This window comes from Oncorhynchus mykiss, chromosome 27, assembly GCF_013265735.2.
Source record: "Oncorhynchus mykiss isolate Arlee chromosome 27, USDA_OmykA_1.1, whole genome shotgun sequence".
Lineage (NCBI taxonomy): Eukaryota > Metazoa > Chordata > Actinopteri > Salmoniformes > Salmonidae > Oncorhynchus > Oncorhynchus mykiss.
In genome coordinates, this window is record NC_048591.1 from 46,736,009 (window position 1) to 46,758,094 (window position 22,086).

General features: G+C 47.4%; 1 protein-coding gene and 1 long non-coding RNA gene across 8 annotated transcripts in view; both read left to right on the forward strand.

Annotated features, from left to right (window-relative positions):
- fndc3a (fibronectin type III domain containing 3A) overlaps nt 1-22,086 on the forward strand; it is a 178,698-nt gene that overhangs the window by 156,389 nt on the left and 223 nt on the right. For all 6 annotated transcript variants that reach the window (XM_036965065.1, XM_036965064.1, XM_036965066.1 and 3 more), the window contains 5 exons: nt 1,020-1,158; nt 1,494-1,706; nt 9,245-9,411; nt 13,046-13,176; nt 18,923-22,086. The exon at nt 18,923-22,086 is cut by the window's right edge and continues 223 nt beyond it. In XM_036965065.1, the coding sequence (XP_036820960.1) occupies nt 1,020-1,158; nt 1,494-1,706; nt 9,245-9,411; nt 13,046-13,176; nt 18,923-19,234 (962 nt within the window). In that variant the 3' untranslated portion in view covers nt 19,235-22,086. The remainder of the gene's footprint in view (nt 1-1,019; nt 1,159-1,493; nt 1,707-9,244; nt 9,412-13,045; nt 13,177-18,922) is intronic.
- Nucleotides 6,988-9,017, forward strand: LOC118944696. 2 transcript variants are annotated; one of them, XR_005039994.1, is made up of 3 exons: nt 6,988-7,473; nt 8,034-8,243; nt 8,565-9,017. It is a non-coding gene; the product is annotated as an uncharacterized LOC118944696 (long non-coding RNA). The 2 variants fall into 2 exon arrangements; XR_005039995.1 differs by having other exon boundaries at nt 6,988-7,341.

The window sequence follows — 22,086 nt, forward strand, 5'->3', positions numbered from 1 at the left end:
TAACCAAAAAAAGTGTTAAACAAATCAACATATATTTTATATTTGAGATTCTTCAAAGTAGCCACCCTTTGCCTCGATGACAACTTTGCACAAGCTTGGCATTCTCTCAACCAGCTTCATGAGGTAGTCACCTGGAATGTATTTCAATGAACAGGTGTGCCTTGTTAAAAGTTAATTTGTGGAATATCTTTCCTTCTTGATGCGTTTGAGCCAATCAGTTGTGTTGTGACAAGGTAGGGGTGGTATACAGAAGATAATTGGTAAAAGACGAAGTGCAGGAAGGTGTTAAAAATCCTACAATGTGATTTTCTGGATTTTTTTCTCCTCATTTCGTCCGTCATAGTTGAAGTGCACCTATGATGAAAATTACAGGCCTCTCTCATCTTTTTAAGTGGGAGAACTTGCACAGTTGGTGGCTGACTAAATACTTTTTTGCCCCACTGTAAGTGTTATTTCATAGTTGTGATATAAAACACTTTATTTGGTTACTGCATGATTCCATGTGTTATTTCATAGTTTTGATGTCTTCACTATTATTCTACAATGTAGAAAATAGTACAAATAAAGAACAACCATTGAATGAGAAGGTGTCCAAACGTTTGACTGGTACTGTATATATATATATTTATATCCCAATGCCCCAGGGCAGTGATTGGGGACATTGCCCTGTGTGTCTGGTCACTAAAGATCCCATGGCCCTTATCGTAAGAGGAGGGGTGTTAACCCTGGTGTCCTGACTAAATTCCCAAGCTGTCCCTCATACCATCACGGTCACCTAATCATCCCCAGCATCCGATTGGTTCATTCCCCTGTAACTATTCCCCAGGTCGTTGCTATAAATGAGAATGTGTTCTCAGTAAATTTAGCTGGTTAAATAAGGGTTTAATAAAACATTTATCCGTGTGGTGTGTCGAGAGGTGTTGTTGCAGACGTTCCCAAAGTAACTGGGAAACAGTTAATTGAATTGAAATGGGATTGAGAAGCACTATATAATATTCTAATTGTTGTTATTATTGTAGCTGTTGGTTGGGAGCCGCCGTGCGACCACGGGGCTGAGATCTCCTCCTACCTCATAGACCTGGGAGAGAGACAGTCCATCTCTGTCGGACCAGTCACCAAGTATATCATTCAGCATCTGCAACCGGACACCAGCTACAGGTACACACACACACACTACACCAGACACACACACACACACACACTACACCAGACACACACACACACACACACACACACATACACACACACACTACACCAGACACACACACACTACACTAGACACACACACACACACACACACACTACACCAGACACACACACACACACACACACTACACACACACACACACTACACACACACACACACACACACTACACCAGACACACACACACACTACACCAGGTACAGAGACACTGTGCCTCATACACACCTCTAAACCATCTCTCTGGCTCTCCTCCCTACATGTTTCTTTCTTCCTCTCCTCTCTCTGTAGGATTCGTATCCAGGCTCTGAACAACCTAGGATCAGGTCCGTTTAGCCACACCTTCAAGTTGAAGACCAAACCTCTCCCTCCCCAGCCCCCCCGGCTAGAGTGTACTGCGTTCAGCCACCAGACCCTCAGGCTGAAGTGGGGTGACGGACCGGCCAAGGCCACGCCCTCAGACGCCCTCCAGTACCAGCTGCAGACAGAGGACAAGAGAGGCAGGTTGGTAGCCTGGTAAAACCCTTACAGTATCATTAGTACCAGCTGTAGACAGAGGACAAGAGAGGCAGGTTGGTAGCCTGGTAAAACCCTACAGGATCATTAGTACCAGCTGTAGACAGAGGACAAGAGAGGCAGGTTGGTAGCCTGGTAAAACCCTACAGGATCATTAGTACCAGCTGTAGACAGAGGACAAGAGAGGCAGGTTGGTAGCCTGGTAAAACCCTACAGGATCATTAGTACCAGCTGTAGACAGAGGACAAGAGAGGCAGGTTGGTAGCCTGGTAAAACCCTACAGGATCATTAGTACCAGCTGTAGACAGAGGACAAGAGGCAGGTTGGTAGCCTGGTAAAACCCTACAGGATCATTAGTACCAGCTGTAGATGGAGGACAAGAGAGGCAGGTTGGTAGCCTGGTAAAACCCTACAGGATCATTAGTACCAGCTGTAGACAGAGGACAAGAGGCAGGTTGGTAGCCTGGTAAAACCCTTACAGTATCATTAGTACCAGCTGTAGACAGAGGACAAGAGGCAGGTTGGTAGCCTGGTAAAACCCTACAGGATCATTAGTACCAGCTGTAGATGGAGGACAAGAGAGGCAGGTTGGTAGCCTGGTAAAACCCTACAGGATCATTAGTACCAGCTGTAGATGGAGGACAAGAGGCAGGTTGGTAGCCTGGTAAAACCCTACAGGATCATTAGTACCAGCTGTAGATGGAGGACAAGAGAGGCAGGTTGGTAGCCTGGTAAAACCCTACAGGATCATTAGTACCAGCTGTAGACAGAGGACAAGAGAGGCAGGTTGGTAGCCTGGTAAAACCCTACAGGATCATTAGTACCAGCTGTAGACGGAGGACAAGAGAGGCAGGTTGGTAGCCTGGTAAAACCCTACAGTATCATTAGTACCAGCTGTAGATGGAGGACAAGAGAGGCAGGTTGGTAGCCTGGTAAAACCCTACAGGATCATTAGTACCAGCTGTAGACAGAGGACAAGAGAGGCAGGTTGGTAGCCTGGTAAAACCCTACAGTATCATTAGTACCAGCTGTAGACAGAGGACAAGAGAGGCAGGTTGGTAGCCTGGTAAAACCCTACAGTATCATTAGTACCAGCTGTAGACAGAGGACAAGAGAGGCAGGTTGGTAGCCTGGTAAAACCCTACAGGATCATTAGTACCAGCTGTAGACAGAGGACAAGAGAGGCAGGTTGGTAGCCTGGTAAAACCCTACAGGATCATTAGTACCAGCTGTAGACAGAGGACAAGAGAGGCAGGTTGGTAGCCTGGTAAAACCCTACAGGATCATTAGTACCAGCTGTAGACAGAGGACAAGAGAGGCAGGTTGGTAGCCTGGTAAAACCTTACAGTATCATTAGTACCAGCTGTAGACAGAGGACAAGAGAGGCAGGTTGGTAGCCTGGTAAAACCCTACAGGATCATTAGTACCAGCTGTAGACAGAGGACAAGAGAGGCAGGTTGGTAGCCTGGTAAAACCCTACAGGATCATTAGTACCAGCTGTAGATGGAGGACAAGAGAGGCAGGTTGGTAGCCTGGTAAAACCCTACAGGATCATTAGTACCAGCTGTAGATGGAGGACAAGAGAGGCAGGTTGGTAGCCTGGTAAAACCCTACAGGATCATTAGTACCAGCTGTAGACAGAGGACAAGAGGCAGGTTGGTAGCCTGGTAAAACCCTACAGTATCATTAGTACCAGCTGTAGACAGATGACAAGAGAGGCAGGTTGGTAGCCTGGTAAAACCCTACAGTATCATTAGTACCAGCTGTAGACAGAGGACAAGAGAGGCAGGTTGGTAGCCTGGTAAAACCCTACAGGATCATTAGTACCAGCTGTAGACAGAGGACAAGAGAGGCAGGTTGGTAGCCTGGTAAAACCCTACAGTATCATTAGTAGACAGAGGACAAGAGAGGCAGGTTGGTAGCCTGGTAAAACCCTACAGTATCATTAGTACCAGCTGCAGACAGAGGACAAGAGGCAGGTTGGTAGCCTGGTAAAACCCTACAGGATCATTAGTACCAGCTGTAGACAGAGGACAAGAGAGGCAGGTTGGTAGCCTGGTAAAACCCTACAGGATCATTAGTACCAGCTGTAGACAGAGGACAAGAGGCAGGTTGGTAGCCTGGTAAAACCCTACAGGATCATTAGTACCAGCTGTAGACAGAGGACAAGAGAGGCAGGTTGGTAGCCTGGTAAAACCCTACAGGATCATTAGTACCAGCTGTAGACAGAGGACAAGAGAGGCAGGTTGGTAGCCTGGTAAAACCCTACAGGATCATTAGTACCAGCTGTAGACAGAGGACAAGAGAGGCAGGTTGGTAGCCTGGTAAAACCCTACAGTATCATTAGTACCAGCTGTAGACGGAGGACAAGAGAGGCAGGTTGGTAGCCTGGTAAAACCCTACAAGATCATTAGTACCAGCTGTAGACAGAGGACAAGAGAGGCAGGTTGGTAGCCTGGTAAAACCCTACAGGATCATTAGTACCAGCTGTAGACAGAGGACAAGAGGCAGGTTGGTAGCCTGGTAAAACCCTACAGCATCATTAGTACCAGCTGTAGATGGAGGACAAGAGAGGCAGGTTGGGAGCCTGGTAAAACCCTTACAGTATCATTAGTACCAGCTGTAGACAGAGGACAAGAGGCAGGTTGGTAGCCTGGTAAAACCCTACAGTATCATTAGTACCAGCTGTAGATGGAGGACAAGAGAGGCAGGTTGGTAGCCTGGTAAAACCCTACAAGATCATTAGTACCAGCTGTAGACAGAGGACAAGAGAGGCAGGTTGGTAGCCTGGTAAAACCCTACAGGATCATTAGTACCAGCTGTAGATGGAGGACAAGAGAGGCAGGTTGGTAGCCTGGTAAAACCCTACAGGATCATTAGTACCAGCTGTAGATGGAGGACAAGAGAGGCAGGTTGGTAGCCTGGTAAAACCCTACAGGATCATTAGTACCAGCTGTAGACAGAGGACAAGAGAGGCAGGTTGGTAGCCTGGTAAAACCCTACAGGATCATTAGTACCAGCTGTAGACAGAGGACAAGAGAGGCAGGTTGGTAGCCTGGTAAAACCCTACAGGATCATTAGTAGACAGAGGACAAGAGAGGCAGGTTGGTAGCCTGGTAAAACCCTACAGTATCATTAGTACCAGCTGCAGACAGAGGACAAGAGGCAGGTTGGTAGCCTGGTAAAACCCTACAGGATCATTAGTACCAGCTGTAGACAGAGGACAAGAGAGGCAGGTTGGTAGCCTGGTAAAACCCTACAGGATCATTAGTACCAGCTGTAGACAGAGGACAAGAGGCAGGTTGGTAGCCTGGTAAAACCCTACAGTATCATTAGTACCAGCTGTAGACAGAGGACAAGAGAGGCAGGTTGGTAGCCTGGTAAAACCCTACAGGATCATTAGTACCAGCTGTAGACGGAGGACAAGAGGCAGGTTGGTAGCCTGATAAAACCCTACAGGATCATTAGTGCCAGCTGTAGACAGAGGACAAGAGAGGCAGGTTGGTAGCCTGGTAAAACCCTACAGTATCATTAGTACCAGCTGTAGATGGAGGACAAGAGGCAGGTTGGTAGCCTGGTAAAACCCTACAGGATCATTAGTACCAGCTGTAGATGGAGGACAAGAGAGGCAGGTTGGTAGCCTGGTAAAACCCTACAGGATCATTAGTACCAGCTTTAGATGGAGGACAAGAGAGGCAGGTTGGTAGCCTGGTAAAACCCTACAGTATCATTAGTACCAGCTGTAGACGGAGGACAAGAGAGGCAGGTTGGTAGCCTGGTAAAACCCTACAGGATCATTAGTACCAGCTGTAGACAGAGGACAAGAGAGGCAGGTTGGTAGCCTGGTAAAACCCTACAGGATCATTAGTACCAGCTGTAGACAGAGGACAAGAGAGGCAGGTTAGTAGCCTGGTAAAACCCTACAGTATCATTAGTACCAGCTGTAGATGGAGGACAAGAGAGGCAGGTTGGTAGCCTGGTAAAACCCTACAGGATCATTAGTACCAGCTGTAGATGGAGGACAAGAGAGGCAGGTTGGTAGCCTGGTAAAACCCTACAGGATCATTAGTACCAGCTGTAGACAGAGGACAAGAGAGGCAGGTTGGTAGCCTGGTAAAACCTTACAGTATCATTAGTACCAGCTGTAGACGGAGGACAAGAGAGGCAGGTTGGTAGCCTGGTAAAACCCTACAGGATCATTAGTACCAGCTGTAGATGGAGGACAAGAGGCAGGTTGGTAGCCTGGTAAAACCCTACAGGATCATTAGTACCAGCTGTAGACAGAGGACAAGAGAGGCAGGTTGGTAGCCTGGTAAAACCCTACATGATCATTAGTACCAGCTGTAGACAGAGGACAAGAGAGGCAGGTTGGTAGCCTGGTAAAACCCTACAGTATCATTAGTACCAGCTGTAGACAGAGGACAAGAGAGGCAGGTTGGTAGCCTGGTAAAACCCTACAGGATCATTAGTACCAGCTGTAGATGGAGGACAAGAGAGGCAGGTTGGTAGCCTGGTAAACCCTACAGGATCATTAGTACCAGCTGTAGACAGAGGACAAGAGAGGCAGGTTGGTAGCCTGGTAAAACCCTACAGTATCATTAGTACCAGCTGTAGACAGAGGACAAGAGAGGCAGGTTGGTAGCCTGGTAAAACCCTACAGGATCATTAGTACCAGCTGTAGACAGAGGACAAGAGAGGCAGGTTGGTAGCCTGGTAAAACCCTACAGTATCATTAGTACCAGCTGTAGACAGAGGGCAAGAGAGGCAGGTTGGTAGCCTGGTAAAACCCTACAGTATCATTAGTAGACAGAGGACAAGAGAGGCAGGTTGGTAGCCTGGTAAAACCCTACAGTATCATTAGTACCAGCTGTAGACAGAGGACAAGAGAGGCAGGTTGGTAGCCTGGTAAAACCCTACAGGATCATTAGTACCAGCTGTAGACAGAGGACAAGAGAGGCAGGTTGGTAGCCTGGTAAAACCCTACAGGATCATTAGTACCAGCTGTAGACGGAGGACAAGAGGCAGGTTGGTAGCCTGATAAAACCCTACAGGATCATTAGTACCAGCTGTAGACAGAGGACAAGAGAGGCAGGTTGGTAGCCTGGTAAAACCCTACAGGATCATTAGTACCAGCTGTAGACAGAGGACAAGAGAGGCAGGTTGGTAGCCTGGTAAAACCCTACAGTATCATTAGTACCAGCTGTAGATGGAGGACAAGAGAGGCAGGTTGGGAGCCTGGTAAAACCCTACAGTATCATTAGTACCAGCTGTAGACAGAGGACAATAGAGGCAGGTTGGTAGCCTGGTAAAACCCTACAGGATCATTAGTACCAGCTGTAGACAGAGGACAAGAGAGGCAGGTTGGTAGCCTGGTAAAACCCTACAGTATCATTAGTACCAGCTGTAGACAGAGGACAAGAGGCAGGTTGGTAGCCTGGTAAAACCCTACAGGATCATTAGCCTGGAATCTCTGGATGGAAATATATGGTTTTATGGTGCAGAAAGGTGTTGATATGGTTCAGAAAGGTGTTGATATGGTGCAGACAGAAAAGGTGTTGAGATGGTGCAGAAAGGTGTTGATATGGTGCAGACAGACAGAAAGGTGTTGATATGGTGCAGAAAGGTGTTGATATGGTGCAGAAAGGTGTTGATATGGTGCAGAAAGGTGTTGATATGGTGCAGAAAGGTGTTGCTATGGTGCAGAAAGGTGTTGATATGGTGCAGAAAGGTGTTGATATGGTGCAGACAGACAAAGGTGTTGATATGGTGCAGAAAGGTGTTGATATGGTTCAGACAGACAGAAAGGTGTTGCTATGGTGCAGAAAGGTGTTGCTATGGTGCAGAAAGGTGTTGATATGGTGCAGAAAGGTGTTGATATGGTGCAGACAAAGGTGTTGATATGGTGCAGAAAGGTGTTGATATGGTTCAGACAGACAGAAAGGTGTTGATATGGTGCAGACAGACAAAAAGATGTTGATATGGTGCAGACAGACAGAAAGGTGTTGATATGGTGCAGAAAGGTGTTGATATGGTGTGGAAAGGTGTTGATATGGTGCAGAAATGTGTTGATATGGTTCAGACAGACAGAAAGGTGTTGATATGGTGCAGAAAGGTGTTGATATGGTTCAGACAGACAGAAAGGTGTTGATATGGTGCAGACAGACATAAAGGTGTTTATATGGTGCAGACAGACCGAAAGGTGTTGATATGGTGCAGACAGACAGAAAGGTGTTGATATGGTGCAGACAGACAGAAAGGTGTTGATATGGGGCAGACAGACAGAAAGGTGTTGATATGGGGCAGACAGACAGAAAGGTGTTGATATGGTGCAGAAAGGTGTTGATATGGTGCAGAAAGGTGTTGATATGGTTCAGAAAGGTGTTGATATGGTTCAGAAAGGTGTTGATATGGTGCAGAAAGGTGTTGATATGGTGCAGAAAGGTGTTGATATGGTGCAGAAAGGTGTTGATATGGGGCAGAAAGGTGTTGATATGGTGCAGAAAGGTGTTGATATGGTTCAGAAAGGTGTTGATATGGGGCAGAAAGGTGTTGATATGGTGAAGAAAGGTGTTGATATGGTTCAGAAAGGTGTTGATATGGTTCAGACAGACAGAAAGGTGTTGATATGGTGCAGAAAGGTGTTGATATGGTGCAGAAAGGTGTTGATATGGTGCAGAAAGGTGTTGATATGGTGCAGACAGACAGAAAGGTGTTGATATGGTGCAGAAAGGTGTTGATATGGTTCAGACAGACAGAAAGGTGTTGATATGGTGCAGACAGACATAAAGGTGTTGATATGGTGCAGACAGACAGAAAGGTGTTGATATGGGGCAGACAGACAGAAAGGTGTTGATATGGTGCAGAAAGGTGTTGATATGGTGCAGAAAGGTGTTGATATGGTTCAGAAAGGTGTTGATATGGTTCAGAAAGGTGTTGATATGGTGCAGAAAGGTGTTGATATGGTGCAGAAAGGTGTTGATATGGTGCAGAAAGGTGTTGATATGGTGCAGACAGACAGAAAGGTGTTGATATGGTGCAGAAAGGTGTTGATATGGTTCAGACAGACAGAAAGGTGTTGATATGGTGCAGACAGACATAAAGGTGTTGATATGGGGCAGACAGACAGAAAGGTGTTGATATGGGGCAGACAGACAGAAAGGTGTTGATATGGTGCAGAAAGGTGTTGATATGGTGCAGAAAGGTGTTGATATGGTTCAGAAAGGTGTTGATATGGTTCAGAAAGGTGTTGATATGGTGCCGCTTTTTTCATGTTCAAATAAGGAGACTGGCAGACGACCTGTTTCATACCTCTCTCCTTGTCGTCCCCTCTCTCCCCTGCCGTCCCCTCTCCCCTGTCGTCCCCTCTCTCCTTGTCGTCCCCTCTCTCCTTGTCGTCCCCTCTCTCCCCTGCTGTCCCCTCTCTCCCTGCCGTCCCCTCTCTCCCCTGCCGTCCCCTCTCTCCCCTGCCGTCCCCTCTCTCCCCTGCCGTCCCCTCTCTCCCCTGCCGTCCCCTCTCTCCTCTGCAGGTTTGTCTCCTTGTACAGAGGGCCCTGCCACACTCACAAAGTCCAGCGACTCAATGAGTGTACCTCGTACATGTTCCGCATCCAGGCCTTCAACGAGGCGGGCCAAGGTCCCTTCTCCACGGTTTACACCTTCACCACCCCCCGCTCGCCGCCCGCCCCTATTAAAGGTACGTCTCTCTTTTCAGCCCCTCTATCCTCCACACGTCCTCTCACCTCACTTCCTGTCCCGTTCTCTCCCATCCTCTCACCTTTTTCCTGACTCACCTTTCAGCTTCACTGTCCTCAGCCTCACTGTCCTCACCTTTCAGCCTCACTGTCCTCAGCCTCACTGTCCTCAGCCTCACTGTCCTCACCTTTCAGCCTCACTGTCCTCAGCTTCACTGTCCTCACCTTTCAGCCTCACTGTCCTCAGCTTCACTGTCCTCACCTTTCAGCCTCACTGTCCTCAGCTTCACTGTCCTCACCTTTCAGCCTCACTGTCCTCAGCTTCACTGTCCTCACCTTTCAGCCTCACTGTCCTCAGCTTCACTGTCCTCACCTTTCAGCCTCACTGTCCTCAGCTTCATTGTCCTCACCTTTCAGCCTCACTGTCCTCACCTTTCAGCCTCACTGTCCTCAGCCTCACTGTCCTCACCTTTCAGCCTCACGGTCCTCAGCTTCACTGTCCTCACCTTTCAGCCTCACTGTCCTCAGCTTCACTGTCCTCACCTTTCAGCCTCACTGTCCTCAGCTTCACTGTCCTCACCTTTCAGCCTCACTGTCCTCAGCTTCACTGTCCTCACCTTTCAGCCTCACTGTCCTCACCTTTCAGCCTCACTGTCCTCAGCCTCACTGTCCTCACCTTTCAGCCTCACTGTCCTCAGCCTCACTGTCCTCACCTTTCAGCCTCACTGTCCTCACCTTTCAGCCTCACTGTCCTCAGCTTCACTGTCCTCACCTTTCAGCCTCACTGTCCTCAGCTTCACTGTCCTCACCTTTCAGCCTCACTGTCCTCAGCTTCACTGTCCTCAGCTTCACTGTCCTCACCTTTCAGCCTCACTGTCCTCAGCTTCACTGTCCTCACCTTTCAGCCTCACTGTCCTCAGCTTCATTGTCCTCACCTTTCAGCCTCACTGTCCTCACCTTTCAGCCTCACTGTCCTCACCTTTCAGCCTCACTGTCCTCAGCTTCACTGTCCTCACCTTTCAGCCTCACTGTCCTCAGCTTCACTGTCCTCACCTTTCAGCCTCACTGTCCTCAGCTTCATTGTCCTCACCTTTCAGCCTCACTGTCCTCACCTTTCAGCCTCACTGTCCTCAGCCTCACTGACCTCACCTTTCAGCCTCACTGTCCTCACCTTTCAGCCTCACTGTCCTCAGCTTCACTGTCCTCACCTTTCAGCCTCACTGTCCTCAGCTTCACTGTCCTCAGCTTCACTGTCCTCACCTTTCAGCCTCACTGTCCTCAGCTTCACTGTCCTCAGCTTCACTGTCCTCACCTTTCAGCCTCACTGTCCTCAGCTTCACTGTCCTCACCTTTCAGCCTCACTGTCCTCAGCTTCATTGTCCTCACCTTTCAGCCTCACTGTCCTCAGCTTCACTGTCCTCACCTTTCAGATTCACTGTCCTCAGCATTCAGCCTCACTGTCCTCACCTTTCAGCCTCACTGTCCTCACCTTTCAGCCTCACTGTCCTCACTGTACTCAGCTTCACTGTCCTCACCTTTCAGCCTCACTGTCCTCACCTTTCAGCCTCACTGTCCTCACCTTTCAGCCTCACTGTCCTCACCTTTCAGCCTCACTGTCCTCACCTTTCAGCCTCACTGTCCTCAGCTTCACTGTCCTCACCTTTCAGCCTCACTGTCCTCAGCTTCATTGTCCTCACCTTTCAGCCTCACTGTCCTCACCTTTCAGCCTCACTGTCCTCACCTTTCAGCCTCACTGTCCTCAGCTTCACTGTCCTCACCTTTCAGCCTCACTGTCCTCAGCTTCATTGTCCTCACCTTTCAGCCTCACTGTCCTCACCTTTCAGCCTCATTGTCCTCAGCTTCACTGTCCTCACCTTTCAGCTTCACTGTCCTCAGCTTCACTGTCCTCACCTTTCAGCCTCACTGTCCTCAGCTTCACTGTCCTCACCTTTCAGCCTCACTGTCCTCAGCCTCACTGTCCTCACCTTTCAGCCTCACTGTCCTCAGCTTCACTGTCCTCACCTTTCAGCCTCACTGTCCTCACCTTTCAGCCTCACTGTCCTCACCTTTCAGCCTCACTGTCCTCAGCTTCACTGTCCTCACCTTTCAGCCTCACTGTCCTCAGCTTCACTGTCCTCACCTTTCAGCCTCACTGTCCTCAGCTTCATTGTCCTCACCTTTCAGCCTCACTGTCCTCACCTTTCAGCCTCACTGTCCTCAGCCTCACTGTCCTCACCTTTCAGCCTCACTGTCCTCAGCTTCACTGTCCTCACCTTTCAGCCTCACTGTCCTCAGCTTCACTGTCCTCACCTTTCAGCCTCACTGTCCTCAGCTTCACTGTCCTCACCTTTCAGCCTCACTGTCCTCAGCTTCACTGTCCTCACCTTTCAGCCTCACTGTCCTCACCTTTCAGCCTCACTGTCCTCAGCCTCACTGTCCTCACCTTTCAGCCTCACTGTCCTCAGCCTCACTGTCCTCACCTTTCAGCCTCACTGTCCTCACCTTTCAGCCTCACTGTCCTCAGCTTCACTGTCCTCACCTTTCAGCCTCACTGTCCTCAGCTTCACTGTCCTCACCTTTCAGCCTCACTGTCCTCAGCTTCACTGTCCTCAGCTTCACTGTCCTCACCTTTCAGCCTCACTGTCCTCAGCTTCACTGTCCTCACCTTTCAGCCTCACTGTCCTCAGCTTCATTGTCCTCACCTTTCAGCCTCACTGTCCTCACCTTTCAGCCTCACTGTCCTCACCTCTCAGCCTCACTGTCCTCAGCTTCACTGTCCTCACCTTTCAGCCTCACTGTCCTCAGCTTCACTGTCCTCACCTTTCAGCCTCACTGTCCTCAGCTTCATTGTCCTCACCTTTCAGCCTCACTGTCCTCACCTTTCAGCCTCACTGTCCTCAGCCTCACTGACCTCACCTTTCAGCCTCACTGTCCTCACCTTTCAGCCTCACTGTCCTCAGCTTCACTGTCCTCACCTTTCAGCCTCACTGTCCTCAGCTTCACTGTCCTCAGCTTCACTGTCCTCACCTTTCAGCCTCACTGTCCTCAGCTTCACTGTCCTCAGCTTCACTGTCCTCACCTTTCAGCCTCACTGTCCTCAGCTTCACTGTCCTCACCTTTCAGCCTCACTGTCCTCAGCTTCATTGTCCTCACCTTTCAGCCTCACTGTCCTCAGCTTCACTGTCCTCACCTTTCAGATTCACTGTCCTCAGCATTCAGCCTCACTGTCCTCACCTTTCAGCCTCACTGTCCTCACCTTTCAGCCTCACTGTCCTCACTGTACTCAGCTTCACTGTCCTCACCTTTCAGCCTCACTGTCCTCACCTTTCAGCCTCACTGTCCTCACCTTTCAGCCTCATTGTCCTCAGCTTCACTGTCCTCACCTTTCAGCTTCACTGTCCTCAGCTTCACTGTCCTCACCTTTCAGCCTCACTGTCCTCAGCTTCACTGTCCTCACCTTTCAGCCTCACTGTCCTCAGCCTCACTGTCCTCACCTTTCAGCCTCACTGTCCTCAGCTTCACTGTCCTCACCTTTCAGCCTCACTGTCCTCAGCTTCACTGTCCTCACCTTTCAGCCTCACTGTCCTCACCTTTCAGCCTTTCAATCTTTGAGCGTGTTGTACTCTCTCTCTGTAGCTCCCAGAGTGGAGCGTGTGGAGGACATGTCTTCAGTCTGTGAGGTGAGCTGGGAGCCCCTGCTGCCCATGAAGGGAGACCCCATCATCTACACGGTGCAAAGCATGATGGGTAACTCTGAGTACAAACAGGTAAGAAGAATGAGAAGGGATGTGATTTATGTAACACTGGATGTGGGGGGTGGAAACTCACCACAGCTTCTGTCAATGGGTAGCACCTCACCGAAGTCGTACAACGTTGGCTTGTCATTGAATTCACATCACCGTCTTTAGTCATCGCTGTACAACAGTGGTCACCGACCGGCAGGTCACCGACAGCTGGTTGATCTCTAAGGCATTCCTGAAGGTAGAACTACTCCGGCCTTCCCAGCAGCCCGAGAGACCTGTAGAAGGCTGATGTTTAACTACCTAACGTTGCCCATGAATGGAAGTTAGGCTAGCGAGCAGGCATTTTAGCCAGGTATCCTGGGACAACAAAACGTACTAAAATCACGTACTGTGTGACAGTGATGGACTGTTTCATCAACATGAAAGAGAGGAGGAGGGCGTTGTTGACTCACCCTGCTTGTAGAGAAACACCATGTTTCGAAAGCGCACACACACACACACACAAGAGAAATCAGAATCAGCCACATCATGTTTAACTTGCGTTGATTGGACTAAATAGTTTTTGGTATCTTTCAGTTGTCACTGTATTAGACTAAGCGGAGGTGATTTGACGATGTTGGAAATGGTGCTGGAATAGTGGAGGCAGCTCCTGGTTTATTTGTGACTTGCGGTAACTCTCTGTAGTTCTAAATCAATAGTAGTTTAGTGGTGCGAACATGTCAGACACATGACCTTGCTTGACCCTGCTGTAGGTCATGTAACTGTTGGTTACATCTAATATGTTTTGTGGACTCCACCGGACAGGAGTGGCTCTTCTAGTTTTGTGATAAAACAAAGGTGTGGTTGAATTTATTCTGCCACAACCGAGAACTTTGTTTGTAATATGTTTGTTTTTTTTCCTGCCTTTGCTTCCCCAATTATTTTACCAACACACTGCTACTGCACTTTTGTAAACCATAAAATGTTCGTTCACCCTACTTCCACTCACGCTACAACCGGCACTGCAGCTCTTATCAGTAACAGTGTATTTATACGTTATAAGTTCCTATTATTAGTAGCTTGTGTCTTGTTTTTAAATTGTTATTTCACTTTCTCTGGTCAAAGGAGTAACAACATGAATTGGTACATGAGGCAAAAAATAATGCAGTGTGACTTGAGTTTCACCATCAGCTGGAAGACTGAGTCAGGTGAGAGAGCAGAGGGACAAAGAGTCAGGTGAGAGAGCGGGGGGACAGAGAGTCAGGTGAGAGAGCGGGGGGGACAGAGAGTCAGGTGAGAGAGCGGGGGACAGAGAGTCAGGTGAGAGAGCGGAGGGACAGAGAGTCAGGTGAGAGAGCAGAGAGTCAGGTGAGAGAGCAGAGAGTCAGGTGAGAGAGCAGAGGGACAGAGAGTCAGGTGAGAGAGCAGAGAGTCAGGTGAGAGAGCAGAGAGTCAGGTGAGAGAGCAGAGGGACAGAGAGTCAGGTGAGAGAGCAGAGGGACAGAGAGTCAGGTGAGAGAGCAGAGGGACAGAGAGTCAGGTGAGAGAGTGGAGCGTCAGGTGAGAGAGCAGAGGGACAGAGAGTCAGGTGAGAGAGCAGAGAGTCAGGTGAGAGAGCAGAGAGTCAGGTGAGAGAGCAGAGGGACAGAGAGTCAGGTGAGAGAGCGGGGGGACAGCGAGTCAGGTCACCCCTGCTCCCTCACCTCAGACTGACCATCAACAAATTATCTATTACCAGTGTGATCATATCCCAAAACATTTACATAATTTCAAAATGATCTATGAAGAACTCCATTGGCAGGGCAATTCAAGCGTAGCCGATATGCAGTGATAATGTACTGGTCTTATAGCCTACTGCACAAACCTCACTGCTACAGAACTGTGTTTAATAGCTTAATGTTGCAATAGGCTTACGGTTTTAAGTCACGTTTAAAAAAAAAAAAATGAAATAAGAAATCCAAGCGGTAGATCTTGGCTTGCATCAGGAAGTGTTCTTGACTCAGAAAATGTTGGTGACCACTCTGCTGTACAACTACATTATGCAAATCAGCGACAAAATAGATGGAGGTTATCCGTTGTGCCAGTTAGCGCAGCTGTAGGAGATCTTTATCAGGCCGAGTGGTGATTCCTCTGTCTAAATGCATCGTTATGATGACTGATGTTGATCCCTGAGGAGACCCCAGGTGTCTAGCCTCCCTCTCCATCCCTCTCAGCAGTAACTCTTAGCAGGCCAACCTGGGGTAGTGGTGGGCTCAGCAGTAACTCTTAGCAGGCCAACCTGGGGTAATGGTGGGCTTAGCAGTAACTCTTAGCAGGCCAACTTGGGGTAGTGGTGGGATCATCGGTAACTCTTAGCAGGCCAACCTGGGGTAATGGTGGGCTTAGCAGTAACTCTTAGCAGGCCAACCTGGGGTAGTGGTGGGCTCATCGGTAACTCTTAGCAGGCCAACCTGGGGTAATGGTGGGCTCAGCAGTATCTCTTAGCAGGCCAACCTGGGATAGTGGTGGGCTCAGCAGTAACTCTTAGCAGGCCAACCTGGGATAGTGGTGGGCTCAGCAGTATCTCTTAGCAGGCCAACCTGGGATAGTGGTGGGCTCAGCAGTAACTCTTAGCAGGCCAACCTGGGATAGTGGTGGGCTCAGCAGTAACTCTTAGCAGGCCAACTTGGGGTAGTGGTGGGATCATCGGTAACTCTTAGCAGGCCAACCTGGGGTAATGGTGGGCTTAGCAGTAACTCTTAGCAGGCCAACCTGGGGTAGTGGTGGGCTCATCGGTAACTCTTAGCAGGCCAACCTGGGGTAATGGTGGGCTCAGCAGTATCTCTTAGCAGGCCAACCTGGGATAGTGGTGGGCTCAGCAGTAACTCTTAGCAGGCCAACCTGGGATAGTGGTGGGCTCAGCAGTATCTCTTAGCAGGCCAACCTGGGATAGTGGTGGGCTCAGCAGTAACTCTTAGCAGGCCAACCTGGGATAGTGGTGGGCTCAGCAGTATCTCTTAGCAGGCCAACCTGGGGTAATGGTGGACTCAGCAGTAACTCTTAGCAGGCCAACCTGGGGTAATGGTGGACTCAGCAGTAACTCTTAGCAGGCCAACCTAAAAATATGAACATGCAGTGGTTTATGTGTGCATTGGAGGTTTTCATGGGTGTAAAAGTTGGATCCGTTCTAAAATGGACCTGGGGCTTTCCCACCCGGACCCGATATGCATAAATAATTTTTTTTTTTTTTACATAGAGACCCGTTGCGTCCAGACCCGGTCCGATCTGTGTGGGGGAAGCAGCAGAAAAGTCTGTTTTTTTGTGCTACTTTATTAACCAGAGCTGATAAACCGCGAGAGGAAGGGAGAGAGGCGGGGCTCTAGCAGGCGGGGAGGGGCCGTACTGTGAGTGACACGGGGAGGAGGGAGAGAGAGGCGAGAGACCTCAACCGACCAAGCCAACTCCAGCTTTAGTAGACTAATAGCTGCCATAGCTAGGTTATTTATCATCAATATGATTCCGTAGTACCTGTCTTGACTGCATGAAACCAGGAGAAGTTCAGCTAGCTAGCGTTAGCTTGCTAGGCTAATTGAGGCTGTCGTGCGTCCTACAGTTACAAACAACAACTCCATCCAGAATATGAAGTTGCAGCCTTCCTGTTGTCTCTTAGTCATTGTAGCCCATCCTTCTCTCTTTAACTTTTAATTCCGTCTTCCATTGGTTAGATATCTCCTAACTTTTGCCACACACGGAGCGAGTCTGACTGTAGCCTGTTGCCGCTTTGATGACTCATGATTGGCCAACAGGCTACGCGCTCCACTGTCCTGAAAAGCAAGAACATAAATGGTAGCATTTCCTCTATTGCAGCAGCAGTGGTGTTGGGGGATCTGAGTGGGCAACTTCCAGACAAGTCCGTTAAAATTCAGACATACCCGAGGCCCGTGACAATCATGTCAGATCTGACCCAGACCCGTGGATCTGGACCCGCTCGGGTCCCGGATTGGGTCTCGGGTATTGGAGTACAGGTGGATCCGTGAAGGCCTCTAGTATTTGTCTATCGGCTACATATACAGTACCGGTCTAAAGTTTAGAACACCTACTCATTCAAGGGTTTTTCTTTATTTTTTACTATTTTCTACATTGTAGAATAATAGATAAGACATCAAAACTATGAAATAACATATATGGAATCATGTAGTAACCAGAAAAAAGTGTTACACAAAAATATATTTTATATTCTTCAAATAGCCACCCTTTGCCTGGTTGACAGCCATTGAATCTGTATGTTTTGACCATGACAGTTTGCAATCTAAGGTAACACCAAGTCATTTAGTTTCCTCAACTTGTTCAACAGCCACACCATTCATTACCAGGTTCAGCTGAGGTCTAGAACTTAGGGAATGATTTGTACCAAATACAATGCTCTTAGTTTTAGAGATGTTCAGGACCAGTTTATTACTGGCCACGCATTCCAAAACAAACTGCAACTCTTTGTTAAGGGTTTCAGTGATTTCACTAGCTGTGGTGGCTGACACGTATAGGGTTGAATCATCAGCATACATGGACACACAAGCTTTGTTTAATGCCAGTGGCAGGTCATTGGTAAAAAAAAAAAGAATAGAAAAGAGTAGAGGGCCAAGAGAGCTGCCCTGTGGTACACCATTACAGAGAAGGTTCCATTAAAGAAAACCCTCCGAGTTCTATTAGATAGATGGATCCGAATCCACAATATGGCAGAGGTTGAAAAGCCACAACAGTAATGGCTATGGTAATGGTGGGCTCAGAGGCTGGCTGGCTGACGCTAATCTGCCTGTTATATGACAACCAAATTAAATAAGGAAGCTGTATGTGTCTGCCATTTAACACAGAGCTTTTGTCCTTTCATCACTCTATCCAATCACAGGCCTCCAAGCTACTGAGGCAGACCATGTGTTCTGTCTCCCTCCTACTTCCTTCCTGTGTATTCACCTCCCTTTCCTCTCTACCTCTCTCTTTCCTGTATCAATTCAATTCAAAGGGCTTTATTGACATGGGAAACATATGTTAACATTTCCAAAGCAAGTGAAATAGATAATAAACCATAAAAATTAACAGTAATCATTACACTACAAATGTCATATTATGTCTGTATACAGTGTTGTAATGATGGGCAAATAGTTAAATTACAAAAGGGAAAATATATAATATGGATTGTATTTACAATGGTGTTTGTTCTTCACTGATTGTCCTTTTCTTTTCGCTGTCTCCTCTCTCTCTCTCCCTCCCTCTCTCTCTGTCTCCTCTCTCTCCCTCTCTCTCTCCCTCTCTCTCTCGCTGTCTCCTTTCTCTCCCTCTGTCTCTCGCTGTCTCCTCTCTCTCTCTCCCTCCCTCCTCTCTCCCTCCCTCTCTCACGCTGTCTCCTCTCTCTCCCTCCCTCCTCTCTCCCTCCCTCTCTCACGCTGTCTCCTCGCTCTCTCCCTCCCTCCCTCTCTCCTCTCTCTCTCGCTCTCTCCCTCCCTCTTGCGCTGTCTCCTCTCCCTCCCTCTCTCCTCTCTCCCCCTCCCTCTCTCTCGCGCTGTCTCCTCTCTCTCTCTCGCTCTCTCCCTCCCTCTCTCGCTGTCTCCTCTCTCCCTCCCTCTCTCTCGCTGTCTCCTCTCTCTCTCTCGCTGTCTCCTCTCTCTCGACGTCTCCTCTCTCCCTCCCTCTCTCTCGCGGTCTCCTCTCTCTCCCTCCCTCCCTCTCTCTCGCTGTCTCTCTTCTCCAGGTGTAAAAAGGCTCTTCCATCTTGTACCAGGTGTATTCTAACCTCTCTCTCTCCCTCTCTCTCGTCCAGGTGTATAAAGGTTCTGCTACGTCCTACCAGATGCCCGGCCTGCAGCCCAACAGTGAGTACCGCTTCAGGGTGTGTGCCATCCGCCAGTGCCAGGATGCTCCAGAGCTGAGTGGTCCCTACAGCCCCACGGTGACGCTCTCCCCCCAGCGCAGTGAGCTGTCAGCGGGCAGTGTGAGCAGTGTGGGCCCCCGGGCTGGAGCTGACCCCGCCAGGCCCTTAACAGATGAGCAGTGGGCTGCTCTCATCATCATGCTCTGTGCAGTCATCTCCATCCTCATCGCTTTCATCATCCAGTACTTTGTTATCAAGTGAGCTTGTATCTCCCTTGTTCTTCTCCTCCGTCTCCTCCTCCCCAGTTCCTCCCTTCCTTCTCCTCCAAGCTGCAGGGTTACAGCTTTAATTTCCTGTTGATGTTGTAGTTTATTTCTGTTGTCACCTCTGGGTGATTATGATTAGCACCGGTGAGGGAGTCCAGGAGGCAGGAAGTCCAGAGGAAATGATAGCTTCCTGTCTTCCCCCTCCCTAACCTCCCTTTACAGAAGCCTCTCAATGTTTAACAAGAAGACACCGCTGTGTTTCGTTACCCTGCACAGAGTAGAGTACCACATTATGAGTCATAATACCCATAACACCTAGAGGTCGAACAGGGAAATGGTTCCAATTGTTTTTTTTTCCACATAGTGGATTTTTAGAAACACTTAAAAATAAGGGCTGTGTTTGCGTGGAGGCTTGCCCTGTTGTGGCGTTTTGATAAAATCTCTTTCAGACAAAGTGACTTTCGTCAATATATTCACCCGTATTTACCCTGCAAAACTTAAATGCTAATTAGCTGCTAATGTGGCTATCATAAAGAACTACAAATACCATGATGATCTGGACGAGACTGCCGAATCGAATTAACGATCTATTGTTAGCTCAATGGAGTAATGAATAAATTGGCAAAAATAATAATAATAAATGGACTATTCTGACAACTGTCTTGTGCCAGTTTTTTAAGTTGACACAAAACACCTGTTAGCTAAGGTGTCAGCTAGAGATGACGTGCCGGAGCTTGCTGGGATTTTGTCTACATGGATGCTATTTAGCATTTTCACATCTGAGAGTAAAATGGAGCCAAAATATATTGATAAAAGTCCTAGAGAAATTTACAGGGTTATCAGAAATGTCCCGCCAGGCTAAGCCTACACAAAACACAGCCCTTCATTTTAAGTGTTTCTAAAAAAAATCCCCTATGTGGGAAAAAATGAACAGTGGAAAAACTATTGGAACCGTTTCCCTGTTTGACCGCTAGGTGTTATGGGTATTGGCATTGTGACATCTCCACTGTGAGGCTCTATACTTCATTGTGATTGGTTAACCTGTACAGAATGGATAATGAAGGAGCAGGGTTTTACAGTTAAAAGAAAAAGTTCACTCACCATGTACGTGTCCAAACATATATATGTATAGATTATTCATTTATTTACATCGGTGGTTAAAAGGGTTCCGGTATGAAACTACGTTAGTATATAGGTTTATATTATATAGAATATGTGCTGTTAGGACCTGGGATCTGATTTGGCCAGTGTTTTGCACAGAAATGCACGATACACAGGTGTAGGTGTGCCACAGTTAAACATGCTGGCTTCACGACGTGCTCGTGGGAAATGGGAAGCTGGGAAATGGTACGTCTGACAGGATCAATAAGATTCAAGCTAGCTTTGATAGGCTTGCTAACGTCGCTTATAATAAAGTTAGCTAGCTTAAGGTTGACAAATACGGTCAGACTAGCTACATTTATCCAAATTGATACGGTTGTTAACTGTCAGAAACAAATTTGTTTGTCATTTGTTTTGGTTGGAAAAGGTTTTAAGGTCAGTGGTGAAACCTCTCAATTCGAGTAACATCATTTTCTCAGAGTTTCCCCGCTTGTAATTCTGACTTGAAGGTCATTCAAGTGAAATTTCCAACTGTGAACTAGGACCATCCGATAACTCCGATTAGCATGTGAACACAGCAACAGTTAGGAAGTAGCTGGGCGAGGGGGTGGGGGGAGGTCAGATTTCAGGTGTACCACAGAGATACCTAGGAAGGGGGAAGTGGCCACCACACCTTCTGTCGTTTATATAAAGGGTTAAATAGACAGGAAGAATATATATCCAATTCTTGTTTGCATTATAGAATGTTCATTTAGCACTTTCTAATTTTGTTGATGTTCAGAGGGGCGTAGGGACGCAGAAGTGGACTGGAGAAATGGTAGTATATTTTTGTATAGTGAAGACACAAGGGACATGTTAGTTGTTGGAGAAGTTAATCGCTCAGAAGTAGAGTTTAGGGGAAAATAAAACACATAAAACCAAACTAACACAATGATGATGATGATGAATAATTCTAATTATTTTTACTATCATATAGTTTATACTGTAGCTTGTATTCACAATCATGCAGAATATGTTGTTGTTGTTGTTGTTGTTCAACAAAACATGTACTTCGCTTACTATCCATATTCTCTTGTGTTTTTTGTGTGTGTTGTTTTTTCACTACTTCATTTTGCACCTTAAGTGAAAGAGGAAACCTCGACTGAATGTGTCTTGGTTTTGTTATCCATTTTTATAGAACTGCGTATTTTCAGATTGTACAAGCCCTACTGGTGTTTTGGGTGTGTTTTAAAAGTCCCAGTACCTACCACATGACGTGTTGTCATAGTAACAACAGATGTTTTTTTTTTCTCCCGTTGGTATCAGACCAGTTTGTTGTTTTCAGAGGATTAAAGAAAACAACATAAACTTGGATGCATTTTCTTAATTTCTCTCTTTTTTTTTTATTTTTAATTTTTTTTAATTTTTAGAAAACACAATTTGTTTTTTTTGTTTATTTTTTATTTTTTAGCAATATTGATTTGATGTTATCTAACATATAATACGTATAATATTAATCATGATGAAATTAAATAGTAGTTTTTTGGGGAGGATATCAACGTTTCTGATTTTATTTTTTGATTTCTTTACATCAGAGTCATTCATGTGAATATCTATTTTTTTATAAGATTGAAGTATATGGTATTATAACCAGAGAAAATAAGGAAACAGCTACGTAGATAAATAATCATAAACCATAATGAGTCAAAAACCACCGCAGATCAGAACTGTGTTAACTCGTACTTCCTGTTGATCTAAAGTTTGGCC